Source organism: Sphaeramia orbicularis, chromosome 12 (assembly GCF_902148855.1).
Source record: "Sphaeramia orbicularis chromosome 12, fSphaOr1.1, whole genome shotgun sequence".
NCBI classification, from domain to species: domain Eukaryota; kingdom Metazoa; phylum Chordata; class Actinopteri; order Kurtiformes; family Apogonidae; genus Sphaeramia; species Sphaeramia orbicularis.
The window spans coordinates 35,093,157-35,114,104 of NC_043968.1; the positions used below are offsets into that span (position 1 = coordinate 35,093,157).

The 20,948-nt window shown below is 38.5% G+C and overlaps 1 protein-coding gene across 2 annotated transcripts in view; it reads left to right on the forward strand.

Moving 5' to 3' along the window:
• Nucleotides 1–17,418, forward strand: part of upf2 (UPF2 regulator of nonsense mediated mRNA decay) — a 25,561-nt gene extending 8,143 nt beyond the window's left edge. Inside the window, exons 13-21 of one of the 2 annotated variants that reach the window (XM_030148932.1) lie at nucleotides 209–484; nucleotides 1,787–1,970; nucleotides 4,554–4,702; nucleotides 5,460–5,564; nucleotides 7,574–7,672; nucleotides 7,840–8,013; nucleotides 10,642–10,783; nucleotides 12,450–12,570; nucleotides 14,532–17,418. In XM_030148932.1, coding sequence (XP_030004792.1) covers nucleotides 209–484; nucleotides 1,787–1,970; nucleotides 4,554–4,702; nucleotides 5,460–5,564; nucleotides 7,574–7,672; nucleotides 7,840–8,013; nucleotides 10,642–10,783; nucleotides 12,450–12,570; nucleotides 14,532–14,541 — 1,260 coding nt within the window. In that variant the 3' untranslated portion in view covers nucleotides 14,542–17,418. The remainder of the gene's footprint in view (nucleotides 1–208; nucleotides 485–1,786; nucleotides 1,971–4,553; nucleotides 4,703–5,459; nucleotides 5,565–7,573; nucleotides 7,673–7,839; nucleotides 8,014–10,641; nucleotides 10,784–12,449; nucleotides 12,571–14,531) is intronic. The other variant, XM_030148934.1, reaches the window with a different exon arrangement.
• Nucleotides 17,419–20,948: the final 3,530 nt, after the last annotated feature.

Below are 20,948 nucleotides of genomic sequence, written 5' to 3' on the forward strand. Positions count from 1 at the left end.
CCCGTCGTTCTCTATGGGTCAGCGCACTAGTTTTTAGTTTTAGCTCCTTCTTCATTGTTTATTTTTCTGGTGTCTGTTTTAAACAGTACAGATTGAGTGCTTCAGCTTTGGATGGTTTGATTTTTCTGATCATACTGTTACTCAGAACAACCTATAATAGATGTATTAAGTTAATACACATTATAAATCCACATGTGTTTATTATCAGGTCAATCAGCCAAAGTTCAACCAGCGGAGGATCAGCAGTGCTAAGTTCCTGGGTGAACTCTATAACTACCGCATGGTGGAGTCGGCAGTTATCTTCAGAACCCTCTTCTCCTTCATCTCGTTTGGGGTTAATCAGGACGGCAGCCCCAGCCCACTGGACCCCCCAGAGCACTTGTTCCGCATCCGCCTGGTTTGCACGTTACTCGATACTTGTGGTCAGTACTTTGACCGAGGCTCCAGCAAGAGGAAGCTGGACTGTTTCCTCATCTACTTCCAGGTGATTTACCTCTCAGGATCCTCTAGTCTCCTCTGCCTCTCTTTTACATTTTGGCTTCAATACCTGCTGTTTCCTAAAACAGACCAAAATTTTCAGAAATATCTCATAAAAGAAATATTATGTTGTTTAATTTTCTAAAACAACTGGCCACCTGGTCTGTAGATTTTTTTTCTCGCAAGCAGGAAGAAATGGGCACCACTTCAGTTTGTGTGTTCCAAGGTTATTATCGTTAACGAAAACTAACGAAATGACGAAAACTAAAATTGTAAAAACATTTTTGTTAACTGAAATAAATAAAAACTATAATTAAAGGAAAAAAACGATAACTAACTGAAACTGTATTGTGTGTTTACAAAACTAACTAAAACGTATAAAAATTCTGGATAAAATTCCCTTCGTTTTCGTCTTTGTCAATGTCTGATTGATCAATTTAATCCCTCAAGCAATTTTAGCTGCTGGCACCAAATGATATTCAACTCTTGAGGTCACTTGTGGTTTCCAGTCGTCTTCTGGTCCCCACTCTACCTGGAAACATGGAGACTAAAGTTGGGAGAAAGCAGCAGAGTCCTGTCTGTGATTTATTTGAATACGACGGTGAAAAAGATAAAAGATATAAAGAAACTAAAATTAAACTAAAACTAAGCATTTAGAAAATAACAAAAACTAATAAAAACTAGCAAACCTGCTCTAAAAACTAATTAAAACTAACTGAATTAGAGAAAAAAAAGTCAAAACTAAATTAAACTAAACTATAATGAAAAACCCAAAACTATTATAACCTTGGTGTGTTCACATTGTTAGGAAACATGAAAGATTTCAAAATGACACAAAAATAGAAAGGTTTCAGAAAACAAGAGATGGCTTTTTTGCATTGCAGTGTAATTTTTTTAGAAAAAAAATGTAGAATCACAGTACAGGAATTAGTACAATAGGTTACTGTACACTCACAGAAACAAATAATTGCAATAAAACCTAAGTGTAAAGGTAGAGCAAAGGCATGGGATGTATAATAATAATAATAAGAATAGTAATAATAACTGTAATAGGACAACACTGGCACTTGCAAGAAAAAATATTAATTCAGCTCAGACACATGCAAGACTGAGTTTGTTTGAGTCCAAACACGGATACAGTAAGATGGAAATTGTTAATTGGAGCTTTAAGGGAGTGCTTGTTACTACCACTAGGGGGTGCTGTTGTTAAAAGTTTAATTTTCTACACAAGGTGGCTCTGAGTTTAACCTTTATGATGTGATGATCTGGGCTGATTGTGTGGTGCATGTGTTTGTGTGTACGTATGCAGCGCTACATCTGGTGGAAGAAGAGCATAGATGTTTGGACCAAAGATCACCCATTCCCCATTGACATCGACTACATGATCAGCGACACTCTGGAGCTGCTCAGGCCTAAGATGAGACTCAGCTGCTCCTTGGACGAGGCCACCAAGCAGGTCGCTGATCTGGAGAGGGAGGTCCTCGTCAAACTAGGTACATGTGACAATCCGAACGTGCAACTAATAGTCGTCTGTATCAGCCTTATAATTACTGCATGTGTGAATGATGTGTGCGCTCGTGTGGCAGCCAGTCTCTCTGGTCCAGGTACTCTCTGTCCCGGCTGAACAGCATTCTCCGATGTGTAGGAGGTGCTGCGTCACCTCTTAGTCTGCTCTGTCTGTCAGACAGGTTTAGCTCACACACATTCCTAACATACATAGTCACATGAAGGTACTAGTCAATACAGAGCTGTTGGGAATGATAATTATGAATGAAACTTTGTACAAAGAGCGTGAAGAGTCTATTAAAGTGTCTCACCCATATATATTTAGACTCACCCAGTGTTTTATATGTAGTTTTATGACTCATGTTTAACTGCATCGATTAACAGAAATGTAATCGTTTCCTATTTTGATGAACGTCATCAGTGGAAGAGAATCTTCAATCAAAAAAAGTCATCACATCGATCAAATAATTTGACTCCTAAAATAATCATTACTTCTCTTTGCTCTTCAATTACTTAGTCATTCAAATATTTTATCACCTAATATTTTGTGACCATATATTTAAAAAATCTAATTGAATTGATAAAGATTTACTAACACTTTAATCTTTGAATAAAGTACAGTCATAGTATTCAATGCATTACAATAGGGGGATAACTTTGACAAATCTTTTAAATGTAGCATTACACTTTGTGGTTCCTATCATCCAGTAGTGCCCATATATTTGTTTACCAAATATCATCGAAACTCCTGTTAGATAATTATGTTTTTATGTTATAAAGCGCATGAAGCAAGCATAAAACAGCTTCATAACTTAATAAATACATTTCGCAGTACGGTAAAAGTTTGGAATTGGTATCTGTTGATGAATTTTGTACTGAAATTCCTTCAATCTTTCAAACTTACCCTGAAATATTTACTAATCACTGCACCCCCTCACCATTACACCCCTGAGTGTCTTTTTGCACTAACAATTAAAAATCTGTTCACAGACACCAGACACCTGTGGCAGTAGAATGGATCCCACATGTCCCACCTGTGATCACTAAATTGACTGAATCACTGTTTTAAAATCTACATTGTTATAATCTGTAATAAAGTCAGAATCTGATGTGCATTTTCATGAAAATAGGACCACTGCATAAAAAAGACACAAAGAAATGACAGTGCGATGATGAGGAAGAAGGAAATGTTTTTGTAGCAGGTGTATCTTACTCTGCTAGTTTTGTTGAACAGTTTCAAGGTGGTGACTCGGAATGTGCAGAGAAAAATGTAAACCATCAGCTCCACCTTCTGCGAGACTGACACTGTATGGCAGACAGGACACCGTGATGGCATTGCTATACCTGTGGTTGTGTGTGAATACAGCAGAGAAAGTGATTGATGAGGCAGATGGAGGCCCCAAAGCTAAACAGCAGTGCCATTGTTTTTCCTTTCATACTTAAACCAGGATCATGCATACCTCAGCCCCCCGAGTCACACAAGACCTGATCTGCAACTTTTGCACCGCCTGCCTGACTTCATTACTCTGCTGTCATCACAGTTACATAATAAGCCCTGAGATTGTTTCAGTACCTTTGAAGAACACTTATGAAACAATAAGTCCCTCCATTTTGCTTTTCTGTGTTGAGTATTTGTTCTTTTCATAACTGAAGCATTTGTCAGTAAAACTCCAGTTTGTGCCTTGTGTATTACCTAACATTTCATTCATAGAGGTAAGGATAGCTTCAGGAAATAAACACCAGGTAAACTTTAACAAAATCCAGAGAGGCGTTTGACAGTACTCATCCTGATTCTAGATTCCTCTCCCCATGTAAACATTTCACACTCCCGACACTGTGGTATGAAAAATGTCATCACATCATACTTGTGCATTTGGCTTATCAAAAGTATTAAATGCAATTTGATGGGGAAACCCATCTGGGTATCTGCTTTTCTCCTTAACTGCTTCATCATTTGGCATCAGAAATACCTATTTCTCAAACCAAAATGTTCAGCTTTGTTTTTATTTTTTTTTTATTTTCAAGAGAGACATACTGTAGTACGCAAACAGCAATTTAGAAAATGTTTTTATGCTTCACTCAAGCATTGTTTGCTCAAACATCCCTCTGTTTCTATTCCTGCCAGACTCATTGTTACAGATAATAATTAGTGGTTAACCAAAATGTGTGTGTTTTCTGGCACACGTATTTTAGATAAAGCGCACACAGATATGGTTCTACAGCAGCCGTCAGCCCCTTGCAGTGTATGTGATAAAATAATAGCGATATACCATGGTATTTTCATAGAATGTTATCAGACAGTGAAAATGTCTTACAGCTGAAACCCTAGGGGACAGGGGAGTACTTTTTGGGTAAAGTATGGTCAGACATCCTCTGTGTTTGTGAAAGGTTGATTACCATTTTCTTTCTAATTGTGCTTGTGCAACTTGAATGTAAAGTTACATATGGGAGGCACAAATTGCAGATAGATGTGGCCTGTAGGTCTGGAAATTGTTGCTTGTGTTCCTCAATTTTCTGAATTTCTTGGTTCAGTTCTATCTTTTGTGTTTACTTTCTGCCTTTTTTTAAAGGTCTGGCCATGGAGAAGGACGGTCGGTCTAGTGCCATGAGTGAAGGTGAAGTTCTTGACGAGGAGGACGATGATGATGATGAGGAGGGAGGTGCTGAGACTGAGGAGCAGTCAGGCAATGAGAGCGAAATGAACGAGCAGGAAGAGGATGTGAGTCAGTTTATGTTGACAAAATTCCAGTGACCCTTTGACTTCAACACTAAAACTTGTCTTGTAGAACAACTGAAGGGAGAAGCCTTTTAATTATAGGTTTTACAGATGTGCATGTCTGAGGTGACTAAATAAACTCCCACACAGGCTTATGCTGCTTTGACAGTCATATGATCTCTTGATGATTGAAGTGAAGATTAAAGTCTGTCAGTCTGCTGCTTCTACTAATCATCTCTTAAACACAGTTTATTGCAAGAGGAACTAGTCAGGTTAAATGAATCAGTTAGGGAACATGAGCTATGTTTGATGTGTTATGATTCTGCTAGGGTTCTTCTTCCTGTCAAGATCACTTCTATTCTAATGATCAATAAGATTAGAAAACTGAGACTTGAACCGTCACCCTGTTTTGTTTGGAAAAATACTTTCCAAGATTATTTATAAATAGTAGCACCTCTTGTTTCTAATTTTAATTAATGAATTTTATATCTCAGTCTTCATCATTCAGATTTGTCTGTCATCTGCAGGCTCTGCTGTGCCCAGTCTGAATCACTTTGACTGTGTGTTGTTTCAAAGTGCTCTTCAGTTCCTTTGTCATTTTAAAGTTATTCTGGCCTGATTTCGTGAATGAGTCGAGAAACTTAGTGGAGTTGTTTTTCCTTTCAATTTTTCTTTTTTTTTTACCAATGGATTTACAAATTGTTTTCAGATTTTACTACTATTGATGCTATACATTTGTGTTTATATTTTTTTCCTACAGGAAGGATCTGATAATGATGATGATGAGAGGGAGGAAGAAGAGGAAGAGAACACAGACTACCTGACTGATTCCAACAAGGAAAATGAGACGGATGAGGAGAACAATGTAAGTGCCACCATATCAAGTGTGATCAAGTTGTTAATCTGGTTAATAGTTGTTTTAGAGGGAGTCTTGGCTGAGAAGAAAGATTTATTCATTTCTAGATGTTCACATTTCTTGAGTTTTATTAAATACAATTCAAGAAAGTGACAAGTTTCTTAATATTTTCGTTCTCATAGCATAGTCAGATTTTTTTCAGGTCACAGCCGATAAAGAAAAATTAATCGGCAGTGTAAGGAGAGTAAAGTTATGCAGATATCACAATTTGGCCAAAAATATTACACTGAAGAAAAATACAAACACACCACTTTTGTTTTTGCTCCCATTTTTTATGAGCTGCACTCAAAGACTTTTACTATGTACACAAAAGGCCTATTTCTCTCAAATATTGTTGACAAATTTGTCTAAATCTGTGCTAGTAAGCATATCTCCTTTGCTGAGAGAATCCATCCACCTCACAGGTGTGGCATATTAAGATGCTGATTAGACAGCATGATTATTGCACAGGTGTGCCTTAGGCTGGCCACAATAAAAGGCCACTTTAAAATGTGCAGTTTTATCACACAGCACAATGCCACAGAAGTCACAAATTTTGGGGGAGCGCGCAATGGGCATGCTGAAATGTCCATCAGAGCTGTTCCCTGTCAATTGAATGTTCATTTCTCTACCATAAGCCATCTCCAAAGGCGTTTCAGAGAATTTGGCAGTACATCCAACCGGCCTCACAACCACAGATCACGTATAACCACACCAGCCCAGGACCTCCACATCCACCATCTTCACCTCCAAGATCGTCAGAGACCAGCCACCCGGACAGCTGCTGCAACAATCAGTTTGGATAACTACAGAATTTCTGTACAAACTGTCAGAAACCATCTCAGGGAAGCTCCTCTGCATGCTTGTTGTTCTCACTGAGGTCTTGACCCAACTGCAGTTTGTTGTCATAACTGACTTGAGTGGAAAAATGCTCACATTCGATGGTGTCTAGTACTTTGGAGAGGTGTTCTCTTCACAGATGAATCCCGGTTTCCACTGTACAGAGCAGATGGCAGACAGTGTGTATGGTGTCGTGTGGGTGAGCAGTTTGCTGATGTCAGCGTTGTGAATCTAGAGGCCCGTGGTGGTGGTGGGGTTATGGTATGGGCAGGCATATGTTATGGACAACGAAAACAGGTGCATTTTATTGATGGCATTTTGAATGCACAGAGATACCGTGACCAGATCCTGAGGCCCATTATTGTACCATTCATCCACGACCATCACCTCATGTTGCAGCATGATAATGCACGGCCTCATGTTTAAGGATCTGGACACCATTCCTGGAAGCTGAAAACATCCCAGTTCTTGGATGGCCAGCATACTCACCAGACATGTCATCCATTGAGCATGTTTGGGATGCTCTGGATCGGTGTATACAATAGTGTGTTCCAGTTCATGCCAATATCCAGCAACTTCACACAGCCATTGAAGAGGAGTGGACCAACATTCCACAGGCCACGATCAACCTGATCAACTCTATGTGAAGGAGATGTGTTGCACTGAGTGAGGCAAATGGTGGTCACACCAGATGCTGACTGGTTTTCTGACCCCCCCAGACCCCCCCAATACAGGAAGACTGCACATTTTAGAGTGTCTTTTTTATTGTGGCCAGCTTAAAGCACACCTGTGCAAGAATCATGCTGTCTAATCAGCATCTTGATATGCCAAACCTGTGAGGTTGATGGATTATCTCAGTAAAAGAGAAGTGCTCATCAAAACAGATTTTGACAGATTTGTGAACAATATTTGCGAGAAATAGGCCTTTTGTGTACATAAATAAAGTCTTAGATCATTGAGTTCAGCTCATGAAAAATGGGAACAAAAACAACAGTGGTGCGTTTATATTGTTGTTCAGTGTACTTAGGCAATTATGCTATGAGGCTAACAATATAAAGCAATGACTATGGACTTCTCACAAGTCATACTGAAGTGATGAATGTTATCATACTGGTCATGTTAACCCTCTGTATGTGTAGGAGGTGACGATCCGTGGTGGTGGACTAAAGCATGTGGCCTGTGCTGAAGATGAGGACTTTATACAGGCTCTGGATAAGATGATGCTGGAGAACCTGCAGGTATGCTCATAATGCTTCTCATCTATTGTTCTTCATTTTATCTATGAAAATGTGAATGTACCAAATAGTTATACGATCTTCAGTGCTCTTTATTCTCTCAATCTGCACTGAAATTAGAGTCGAACAGTGTGTTACTAACATTATCTCCCTGTGTTTTGTCTCTGCAGCAGCGTAGTGGAGAAGCAGTGAAGGTTCACCAGCTGGATGTGGCCATTCCACTGCAGCTCAAGAGTCAGCTGAAGAAGGGAGGCTCTGGACAGACATGTATTGGAGATACAGAGGCCGACATCTCTGACACCATGCAGTTTGTCATGCTGACACGCAAAGGCAACAAGCAGCAGGTACCGATGCATGACTGCAGCCCAAATTACTATTATAAATACATTCATTTTGACCACTGGGCAGATTTTTTCCTAGCTGTTTTTATCCCATTTGAATAGTAATTGTAAAGATAATGTGCATATGTATAACTCACTGTGTTATGCATATAATATAAACAGACAAGGCTTATGAGTGTAGTAGTATCTGAACTGGGACTGCTCCAGTAAAACTGACATTTCTTTCATCAAATCAACTTTGAATCACAGACATTAAGGCCCTGTCCACATCTTTTCTTAACCGATCTTTTTCTTTGTCATTTTCAAAAAAGTGCTCTGTAAACACAGAGTCCTTTCAGGAAATATCTGCGTTCATGCGAAACCACTGAAAATGATGTAATACAAATGCCAGGCCTGTATGTGGTGTTGTAATGCTCTTGCAAAAAAACGGAGAAGCTGTGGAGCATGCGCATAAAGCTGGCTTGGTTCTACCAAGTCTGATCCAATATTTCCTTCTGGTTACCCTTCTCCGCGGTAGATCCAAGAACACGTATAGAATATTGTTAGCTATGGTTGTTTGTTGCTCATTTTAATGAAAGAGTAGCCGAAGATTTTGATTCAATATTTCCAATCATCTCAATAGCTGTTGTAACATGAGCACTACTCTGTAGTCCGCCGTTGTCGTTGTTGTTGTTGTTGTTGTTGTTGTTGTTGTTGTGAAGTGGTGTTTTGCTTCCAGAGTGACAGGTTAGAGAGGTGGAGCTATGGTATCATCGTTTTAGAAAAGTTACGGTTTGGTCGTACAGACAAAGACGCGAAACCAGCATTCTCAAATGTATCCACTCTGGGACCAGGTTTCAAAAAGTTGTAGTTTCAGTGACTGAAAATGCCGGTTTCATGTGGACAAAAGGCCTATCCAATACAAAACTTTTACGGATACAACCAAAACCGTCTTTGTATGGACAGGGCCTAAGTCAAGTGGTCCTTCATATACTTTGACAGCTTTAGGTTAAATAATCTATGGCTGATACAGCTGATGATGTTGTCCCTGGGCAGTGTTATTCATGGTGTTGGTCTTTTAGCCCAGATATCAAAGATTTGTGAGTGGTTCATGAGCTGCTACTATGTTGAAATTGCTACATTTCATAAGCTCTTCATGTTGTTTAATGTCAAAATTTTAATTTAAGTTATAGTTGGTAGGTGAAACCATCAAATGTTGTGACCTAAATTGTAAAAAATCTTTATCTGAAAGTGTATCTGTAGTGGGCAAGAAACTGATGTTTGACATTTGATTCTTGTGTGATAATCATATATGTGTGACCACATCGGTGGACCCAAAAATAGCTCTCAGCAACATTGTATTACAGCCCTAACAACCAACCACCGCAGACTGTCTCTCCGGCTGATCCAGTCTGGTATCAACCTTAGACTTGATCACCCTAAAATGTCACCCTTACATCACAGAAGTTGAGAACAACATGTGAAGCAGCAGAACTTTGGTTTATTAAATATCTGTTTGAAGGTGGCTGAACATGTGAGCACAAACCTAAGAACATACCTGAGCAAAGCAGTGATGCACCATCAGAAACTTGAGAAAGAGAGATGTTTTGAATGATATTCTCTCACACTCAACTCAGTCCAACTGAACCAGCCGTACTGTTGACTCTGTGTTGAACATGTTTTTCTGACATTATGGGGACATAAAGCTTTTCACACATTGTGGGATTTCAGCTTTCTTATGGTGATAAAATTCACATCCCATAACGTAAATCATTTTTGAGGGTTAAAAGTTGTTCTAAGGATTGGATTAGGGTTAAGAAATATGTGGTCAGGCCAAGTCTCCATGAAATGAATGTTAGTCAATATAATGTCCCCTAAGCAGATGGTGAAATACATGTGTGTGCATGTGTCTGAGTGTGTGTCTGTGTGTGTTTAGGCATATGGCAGTGGTGGAATGTGTGGTTTGAAGGCAGAGACTGGTTCTTGTACTGTAGGGTGTGTCCAGTTTCTGCCGTTGCTCTGAGGTTTAATGCAGCGTTCAGTCCACTCGGCTTCTCTCTGTGTAAAGGACAGCTGCCAAACGCACAGAAGCAAAAAGAAAAAAAAAAACTTTTCATGTGAGAACTTGGAGGGAACACTGAATATCTTTGTAGGTCTCTGCTCCCACTGTAAACATACTCTGCCCCACTAGGTAACTGCAACACTGAATAAAGACAGGGTTGTTCTCTTAAAGGCGGGTTTTTATGTAATTTCAATGTTAATTCAAAATATCATGGGCTGCACCTTTATTATTATATTATTATGCCCCGAAATATCAACATGTTTGTCTCTGTCAGTCATCATTTTGGTTTTCAGGACCTAAGTGGAAAGCATGGAAAAAAAAAAAAAAAAATTATTTATTTATTTAAAACCAAACATTCATCAGTTCATCATTTTCCATTTGAGTGATACCTTTTTCCATTTACCACCCTGTGAACCTCAAGGGAGCTCTGTTGCCAATGGGCATGCTCAAAGACAGCAAGAAAACACCACAAGTGCCACATTTCAGAGTGAGGGTCCACTTTTGAAACTAAAGTTGGTGGACGGTTTGTTCATGTGTCGCTGATTGTTCATCCTGTGTACATGATGCCGCTCTGTGTTTCTGGTTGACAGTATAAGATCCTGAACGTGCCCCTGTCATCTCACCTGGCGGCAAATCACTTCAACCAGCAACAGGCTGAGCAGGAGGAACGCATGAGGATGAAGAAACTCACCTTGGACATCAATGAGAGACAGGAGCAGGAGGACTACCAGGGTGTGTTCAAGAGTTCAAGTCTTTATTTTCACTTTAAACAAACTAAATGTGAAGCTTTGACATTGAACATTGTCTTCAAACATTGAAGGTGATGTGTACAAAAAGCCTTTTTTTATTCAACAGCAAAACAATCAAAACCAAAGATATCATAAAACACTGCAAAATGTTGTCATTCATTCAGGTTTCTTGAAAAATGAGTAACTCAATTTTTTTTTTTTTTTTGGGTGCTGTAACCCCTCTAAACAGCTAATTGTTGTTTTGTATGTATTAAATCAGCTTTAAGATTGACTGTCAGAGCTTTGGATGTACTAAGACAAATGGATACATAATTGTCACACAGAATTGTCCAAAATTCCATTAGGTTATGTGTTAAATAATCTCAGTCTGTGACAGCCTTCTTGTGAAAGCCATTTGTATAAATGTGCATTATTGTGTAAATGTTTCATTGTGCTTAAAATTCTCCCTCACCAACCTTAATTTCAGATGTGAAAAACTGTTATACTTGGCAATTACTTTTTAATATACATCTCAAGATCACAATTTGATTATTTCATCATCTGAAGAAAACAAAATACTGAACAAGTTATGCATAAATTATTTCAATTATCAGAATACTTAAATTTTGATGTCAGCATCATGGTGGTTAGACTTGTCTGTTTAGGTATAAGGCGTTCTCAGTATTGGTGAAAATTAGAAATCCCCAATATGTGAAAAAATATCCTGAAATTAAGTTAATAAGAGGCTTCTGTCTGGGTAGAAAAGTACGGAAGAGGATTAGGGCCACTGGGGGGGGGGGGGGGGGGTCCAATATATTATATATTTTTTATTATTACGTGAAAAAAGTCAGAATTCTGAGAAAAAGTCAGAATTCTGAATTAATTTTTTTGTGACATTCAGGAAGTCTTACTTTCGCTTTATGGCATGCAGGAGGAGTACAGCAGGCTGACATAATGATGGATTTAGTATGGATTTCTATAGGATTCTTTAATAAAGAGAGCGCAGATACAGGAATCAAGAGTGCAAAATGCCACTCGTCCTGCATGCCATAAAGCGAAAGTGATGTTCTCCGTAAATGTCAGAAAAAAGAAATTGTAAATTCTGATAAAAGTCAGAATTCTGTCTTTAATCTAAAAGTTCTGACTTTTTTCTCAGAATTCTGACTTTAATCTCGGAATAATAATTAAAGAATATATATATGGCCCTAATCCTCTTCTGTAGAAAAATAAAGGTCTTACATATTCATGTTATTTAGCCCCAGAGTTCTTTTATTTAGTTTTAGATGTGTAAAACAGTGGAAAAGGTGTTTGCATGGACTACATTTTATCCTTAATCATGAAGGAGCCTACCTTATTGATGTCCAGTATGAACAAGGAGAATAATTAAAAAACTGTTCATATGGACGCATTACGACTGGTCCTGCTCAAACTTTGATAAGAAAGTTCACCAACAGGCCAGGTGGAGGGGGAAAAAACCCTAAAAGCATGTGACCTGTGTCACAAAATCCAGTTGTATTGTGTAGTGGTTATGCGTGTACTGCTCTTCATGCTGATAAGAAAAAAAACAAAAAACAAAGCAGGTCACACAGCTCTCTTACATCACTGTTTCTGCTCCTTTTTTAGTCGCACATCTTGTTTATTTAAACCATTTTTGTACGTTTGTTGTGCAGAGATGATGCAGTCTCTGGCTCAGCGTCCAGCCCCAGCCAACACCAACCGGGAGCGCCGACCTCGCTACCAGCACCCGAAAGGCGCCCCCAATGCCGACCTCATCTTCAAAACAGGAGGAAGGTGAGACCCCAGCCCCAATCGACAACAAGCCAACATGCAAACCACACAAAAATGTGTTGATGAGGGTTCATTATTTTACACTGTACTGACTCACTAGTATTTTTTAGAGCAGTGGAAAGGCAGAGACAGACGAGACAGGCACGAGAAACGAGATGGGAAAGTCAAGCAGGAGAGAAATCAAATATATGTCATGGAGTAGGATAGAACAGCTGCAGCCGCCTTCCCAACCTCGAGGGACTTTAATTGGGCATTATCACCAGATATGAAACCACAGGAAAAGTTAGTAGAGGAGTCTGTGTTTATGGATCTAACTGAAGTAATACTATTTAGTTTCCCTGAAAACATTCAAGAGTAAAGATTACCTGAAGTGTTTTCTTCAACATCAGCAGCACATCGTGTTTGTTTTTTTGCTCCTGTAATTTCCTGTAATTAATCCATTTTAGCAGGGTGTAACAATAAAGCATGCCCATTTGCTCAGGACAAGAAAAACGTCCTGGCTTTTCTCTATTTTTTTACCTCTTTACTTAAAACCAGGATTATTTTCAAATTCCCCATCAGCAGATTTGTTCCACCATGTGAACGTAGCCTGCCCTTTTCAGTCTTTCATCCACCTTCTTGAAATGGTTGATGTTGCAATATTTGCACATATTCAAAAACCTGCTGACATCCAAGTGTTTCTTAAAAGTTGGTGGACTTCTCCTTCCAAGCAGAAAGATCATCATCCATCTCTATCACAAAGGATCAAGGTATCTAGGTGGCGATAAACCTTAACTGGAATATTATCAGCATATCCTTCATGTGTAAAAGGAAGTGGTTACATCAGAATATCTAACTGGGGCATATGCTGTGTACATGACACCTGTTAAACCAGAGTATCCTCATGTGTTGAATAATAGTGACATTAATTGGTGTCACTGTAAGCATATTTCCTTATGTGTGAAGTGAACAAGAGCAGCATATTTAATAGTGAGTTAAACACACTTTACACTTGACCTAAAGTCAGTCATGTTTTAATACAAACAGTAGCTGATAGTGAACATGTTTTTCTGTTGGTAAAAAAAAGAAAAAAGTAAACACGGGTTTTTAAAACCTCCTCCTGAGACCCAGGAAACTAAAAGGTTTGGCTTTTTTTTTTTTTTTTTGTTTACATTAAATAATTGCCTTGATTGGAAACAGCAAAATGCAACGTTTTTTCTCATATATATACACACACACACACACACACACACACACACACACACACACACACACACACTCTCTACCGGTCAAAAATTTTAGAACACCCCAATTTGTAAGCGGTGAACTGCCAGAGGTAAAAAAAAAAAAAAAGGTAAGGTTAAACAAAACTGAAAAATAATGTACATTTCAGAATTATACAAAAACGCGAACAAGAAATGGGTTAACAACTTAAAGCAGTTCTGCAGCAATGGAGGTTGATCAAGCCTCAAAAGTTGGTGCTACCAATTCCTACAGGTGTCCCAACGATTCTGAATTCCTTCCAACCCCCTCTGTCTGCGTAAAAGTAGTGTTGGAACACACTTTGGTACCATACCATTGTGAGCATTACTTGAACAGTACTGTACTGCAGAAAGTAGTGTGTTACTATAAAAATGGTGAGGAAAAGGCAATTAACGATAGAAGAGAGACAGACCAACATGTAGACAAAAATGTTGGTCTTTCCTACAGAGAAATTGCCAAGAAAGTCAAGGTGTCGGTAAGTAGTTTCCTTCACTGTCAAAAGGCACTCAGAAACTGGGGGTAATGCTGACAGGAAGTAAAGCTGTGAAACTCTTGTCCCCTACAGAGGACAAAAATGCATTGCTGGGTTTTGGGAGGATATAGAAGATTTACCTATGTAAATACCTGTAAATACCGGTATTTGTAACCAGTCTGGTCTTAGGAGTACTTTGTTTCCTCACTGTTCATCACTTCTACAGTAAATGTCCTGCTCTGTCCTCCAGGAGACGCTGATTGGAGTCTGGCCCTGGGCTGAGTGATCACGCAAGAGAGAGAATGAACGAGTAAAAAAGAGAGAGAGCGAGCGAGAGAGATCGGGGGGAACCGGTCTGAACGGGAATCGAGTCCTCCAGGCGTCCACTGATGCTGGCACAGACCAAACCCCTGACCTGAACACTTATGGAGCCTGAGGAGGAGAGACCAAACAGGGGGCTGAGGTCGGAGGTCAGGGGTCAGACACGCGGCTGTCTTTTCTTTTTTGTCTGTTGGCTAAGATGATAGTGGTGCAATAGCACGCAACAAAAAAAATCTGTCTGGACCAGACTACAAACTGCAAAGATGACTGAACAGCTGACAGCGAGACAGACAGGAAGCCAGGGTGGACGGACCGCCGCCTGCACGTCACACCAGGTGGAGTTCAGAATAACTCACATTTAAGAGTTAAAAACCTGTGAGTGGACAAAACTAACACAAGACTAGAGAGGGATGTGGATGGATTATTTTGGACTCTTAAAAGTAATTAAATGGGAACACATCAGTTTAAACTTTTCGCAAGCTAACCGACTCCACGCTGTCATCAGGACAGTTCTGTGGTGGAGATGAAGGGCGGGAAGGGGAGGGGTAAACACCAGTATGACAACAGACTGGTCGCCCAATAAGACTTAATGGTTTGTACACATTAAATCAAATTGAAAAATAGTTGGTATTGCATGCTTGGTTTACCATTTTATGGCTTACATGTGCTTCTCCACCATATCACACCTCTATAGGGATGCACTGTTCCTCAAATTATGGGCTGACACAGATGACAAAGAACAGTTTGGCTGAAGATGATATACTTGTATTCTTTTGCTTACTTTTCATATTTTTACCACTAACTGCTAGCAAGTAAAACTCAGTTTCCATCAGTGAATGAGACATTAGAACTATTTAATGTGCACACTTTTCACACTGCATAGACTGTAGTACACAAACACTGTACCAACACTGCTGAAACAGTGCAGGAGAAACATCTGCCACGACCATCAGTGAATGTCATTGCATTTACTCATATACCAATGTGACAGTTGAAAAATCAGTGTTTGTTGATAACAATGTTTGGCCAATAGATGGGTGCATTCTCACTTCTCAAATCATTTAATGTTTTTCTATTGAAATATAGTATATCATAACTTAAAACTCTCCACTGTTGTGCAGAACTTATCACCCACCAGATTATCACTGCATTCAGAGCACACACAATTTCTATTTTCTTGACTTTCCCAGTGGTGTCATTGCAGTGATAACAGTGATATATAGCACATCAGCTTCTTAGATTAATTGAATGTAAAAAGAAGGTTCTGTGCATTTAAAGCCCTGAGTGAATATAATAGTGTAATATGAAATCAAGATGTTAATATTTTAAGAAATGATTTCATTTTTTTCCATGTGGAAACCAATCATGTCTGTATGATAAATATGAATCTACAAATTTTGTTTATTTTCAAGAGTCTGGCAACATGATACAGGCATACAGCACTTAGAATTGAATGTATTGTAATTTAAAAAAAAATTTTTTTAAGTGTAAAATTTTTTTTTTAGAAAAACATAAAACCTGTGTTGAGACAAAAGTTTAGCAAATCTGCTAGTGGACCTCAGTACTGTTATCTACCAGTCGAGGATTTAAACACAACACACACTGAACTACTGTCTGTCAATACATTACCACAAAACATAACATTTAGTTGGTCAAGTCTGTTTGTATTTTCTTACAGCCTTAGGATCTATGATAGCTAGTTATTTTAGCATAACACGACACTGCTGCTAGCAACTCTGACCAATCATTAAGTGTAAAAATGTCAAACTAGACCCCAGTACAGACTCCATAGAAACAGCTGCTCACCTTCCAACCTTTACATTTAGTTTGTTTAATGAGCAAACAGTTATTGAGTTAATTTTTAGCTTTAGAGGTGCTGGTAGATGGACAGGCCAGCTTTTCCTCTGTTTCCAGTGTTTATGCCATAGATAAGCCAACCAGCTGCTGGTTGTGGATCCATATTTATCTACAGACATTAAAATGGTATTTGTCTTAGGTAAGACTTGGGAGGATGTCACAACTTCTTATTTGGAGGCATTAGCTTGAAGCCAGACAAACATAACTGATGGCTGTTTTTATACACAAAGCCTCAATTTTGGACAGAAGTATATGATAAGAGACTTTTACACTGCAGTGGTACATGTTGATAAAAATGAATCTATGTCCTGAGAAGTGGAATATGGGTGTCATACCATTCGTAAGTGCTGTAAGCCAGTAAATCTGCTGCTGCATACCAAGAACTAACCAAGCAAACAAACCATCTGCCACTAAAGCAAAGAGTGACACACGATCAGCCACCATCGCCATCAACTCAATTGTTGGAGAAAACAGAAGATCTAATGGCATCATGTGACCTGATGACTGAAGGACACCTGAGTGTATATAATATATATTTTTTCCCTACCTATATTCTGTTAGATGTTTTACTTTAAAATCAGAAGCATCTAAGAGTTAGTTTGGACAGTTTACAGCTTGCTTTGATTTGGAGTTAGTGTAAAATATATTTTTTGGACAAATGGATAAACCGTGTGCCTGACAGTCTCTTTTAGCGTATTATTTTAGATACATTTTATGTGTTGAGCCTATAGATGGACAAATATAACTCTGTATTCTGCTGCATGGGCCTTTTCTGCACCAGCTTTAAGTCATTCTCTGTTGTAGTTAAGTGTCCCACAGTGGGTGTTGTTCAGTTAATCTGTGTCTAGATTCAAGACTATTCTTTTCCTACAAGCTGAAGAAAAATAGCGCTTTCAGTGTTGTGTTTCAGCTCATGACAGACAAAAATGGACACAATAAATATATGGCGATCGAAATTGTTTGTGTGTTTGTGAATTGGGTCAGTCGTACGTCTGTGGCATTTGTGTGTTTGACAGGGTGCGCCTGTTTGTCGAGGTATAATTACAAAGCACCAAACATAAGTATTTCCTCATTTCCTGCCTAGTCCCTCCTCTAAACACTGCATATGTCGAACCCACTGAGGGACGTACACAGCATGTGCCCTCATTAAGAAAAACAATGGTGAAACAGAATGCCAGTCATCATCGGGCACTCCTGCAGATGCCCTCGTACACTCAAACACATACTCTTAACGGAGCAGCTGTCAGCCTCCAAAGAAAGCTCCTGTGTTGAAGTCTTATGTAACAGTCTGCAGTCCAGACAGTTAGCCTCTGTGTGCTGGTGTTAAACACAAGTTGTCAAACATAAAACATGACAAAGTTTAGAAAAACACAACTTCCTAAAAGCAACACTTACAGCAGCAATTTAACATTTCACTTGCAAAAACTGTGTCTAAACACTCCATTTACACAGAGCTATATGCTGTGTGTTAATCATTATAATTTAACTTTCAGGTATAAATATTTAATGTACTTGTGAAAGTCAGTTAACTGAAGCCTGTGCATTACAGTTGGTACTTGACAATATATTAAATCACAGTAGTTGCATAAAATATCTTTACTACACCTCAAAAACTATTAAACTGTCCCCCAAACTGCTTATAACTACGTTACATGCTGTTACTCTGCCAGACTTTTAGTAAGGTAACACTGCACAGTCCTTCTAAATGCAAACTGACACGTGACACTGTTTTCTGTCCCATAGTAAATATAAGCTAGACAGTCAGAGGTAACAGACCCTCACCCTGTTCGATTATAACCACCATTCAGAATAATTCCAGTATGTTGCAAGCACACTCACACATATACGTTATTACTCTGCCCCCCAAAGGGGAGGCAAGGGGTATTGTTTTCGGTTTGGTTAGTTTGTTTCTTTTTGTTTAACATTCTAGCAGCAAAACCATTGATTGAATTCATACCAAACTGGGTTTATACATTGCCAGTGACCCAGAATACATCTCATTACATTTTGGGAATGGGCAACATTTCATATGTCTATCGCAGCAAAATTTATTGGTTGAATTCATACCAAACTGACTTTATAGATTGCAAGTCACCCAGAATGGATTTCATTATATTTTGGGAAAAGTATGTCAATGTCCAATTTTTTTATACATTTTTTAAAATCTTCCCATTTACCTATAATGGGCGAAATATGTGCGAGGGGCGGGGTTTGTTGTGCCTGGCACCGTGTGTTTGATTTATGTTTTTATCATCATTTGTTTAGAAGTGAGTTGTGGCAGAGTGGGTGTGATTTCAGTCTCACTAGTGTTAGGATATTGTTATTATCAGCAGATTATGAACAGGTCTGTTATGAAGTGTGCTGAAGTTAAAATGTTCAGAAGTCAAGTCAGGAATGCCCATCAGTTATGACAGATTTACAAAAGCAATGACTGCACTACAAAAGTAGTGTCTTAGTTCTGGATCAGGAATAAACTGGCTGTGTTCATGGATACTGTCAGCATATGTTGGATTTATTTCAAAGCAACACCTGCTGTAATTTCTGAGAAAACAACAAAAATCTGAAAAATGTCCCTTGGGAAAAAATCCTTTAAAATTCCTACAGTCCTGATGCAGCTCTAGTGCTGGGCCACGCTCCATGACCGAGATATGGAAGAGACCCACCTTGTGTGAAATAGTTTAAGTGAAATGTGCTGTAATTTATCAGTCAGAGGTTGGACAGATAGACTTGATTAGAAAATGCAAAATTAACTATTAAACTTTCTAGGCTTTGCATATTAGATCATGGATGTCAAACTCGTTTTAGTTTAGGGGTCTCAAGACCAGTAAAATAATAACATAATAACTCCAAGTTTTTCTCTTTGTTTTAGTGCAAATAAGTGATATTTCAGTATGAAAATGTTTCCATTTGGGTGCTTCTATGAAACTGGTACCTAAAAGCAGGACAGAGAGGCTAAAAATTAAAACAATTGTAGACTAATGTCATGAAGCAAGTTTGGAAGCAATTTAGGTCTATTTTAGAAATAAATATTCACTTAGATAAAAGAGAAACTATTTTTCAAATGAAACACATTTTCATTTGACACGTGCATACAAAAATCTGCATGTAATGCAGTAAAAAGGACACAAAAATTACATGCTACTTTTTTTAAAAAATATCTTTTTATTCTCTCACAGTTACATTTTGGGAATCAAAGTAAATATGCAAAGTCAGAGTGTTTCACAAAAATGACCGCTGTTGCAAAATCACTCGCAATTCACGTGTTTAAATGGGTAGGTTCTGTATGTAACGCAGGTGGATACGATGGGTTACACACAAGACCTGGACTGAGACTGCCGATTCATGAAAAACCTGCATGTTTGGATTAGAAAAACCACTGGGATCGTCAAATTTAACACAGTGTCTTTATTTATAGTGGTATATGAGACCATTTACAGCCATGTTTTCCAGATCAAATGCACTGACACCTAGGTAGCTTTTCCTGTCCCAGTTTCGGTCCAATTTCTGGCCCCAATATTCTATTAAAAGTTCATTAATTTTGGGACGGCTCAGAGCAAGAGTAGAATTTTTTTTGCATTTATCTGAGGTCATCATTAGGTACATCCTGGGGGGAAATATGTCTAAATTTGTCTTTTATTACTGGGTCTAAAAAGCTGGTAAAGTGCCAGATCCCAAAATAAACCCAGTTTCATGGAAAGACTCATTTACAAACTATCGTTTCACAAAAAATGTGAATAAAAATGATACGCAGTTTTAAATATATTATACCTCAGCTTATGATTTACACATTACATTGCAACTTAGAGGTCACAGTGCATCTACAAAGGTACAAAACATTTACTAACTGGTATCTGGAACTGAAATATATAGTATTTAACTTTTCAATCAAAACAACCTGTCTGACTTCTGTGTAATTTTTGCACTTTGCAAATTCATCCCGTGGGCCAGATTGAACTCTGTGGATGGCCAGTTTTGGCCCACATGCCATATGTGTGACACCCCTGTATTAGACAGTAGAAAAATACCACTGTGGAAATGTGTGCAGAGATAATGATGTTCTTTGATGCCATAATGACAGAATATCAGCCATGCATCGTAAGGGTCTGAAATTTGATATGTTGCTTTTCTTTTTCTGTTTTCTCCCTGCAAGTCTAAAATGGGAGTTTTAATAGTTGGCCTGAATAAAGATCTGTACTACTGTGCAGACTGTGATGCACATTTCCAGTGTATAATAGAATAAGTAACAGATCATTTAATCAGAAAAAGACCAGGAGTTTTAGTCAGTAGTTAATGGATAATTACAGCTGTACACAGAAGAATATTTCAAAACAAAGCAGGAAGTCCTGAATGTGTAGTGTCTTTTGACATTGCATTTTAGACACTATATTCATTTTAAAATAAATAAATAAATACATTGACCATTTGATTATAGGTGTGTTGGGAAGAGGTTAAGGAGGAGCTGTATTTGGTCCAGGCAGCTGCTAAAGTT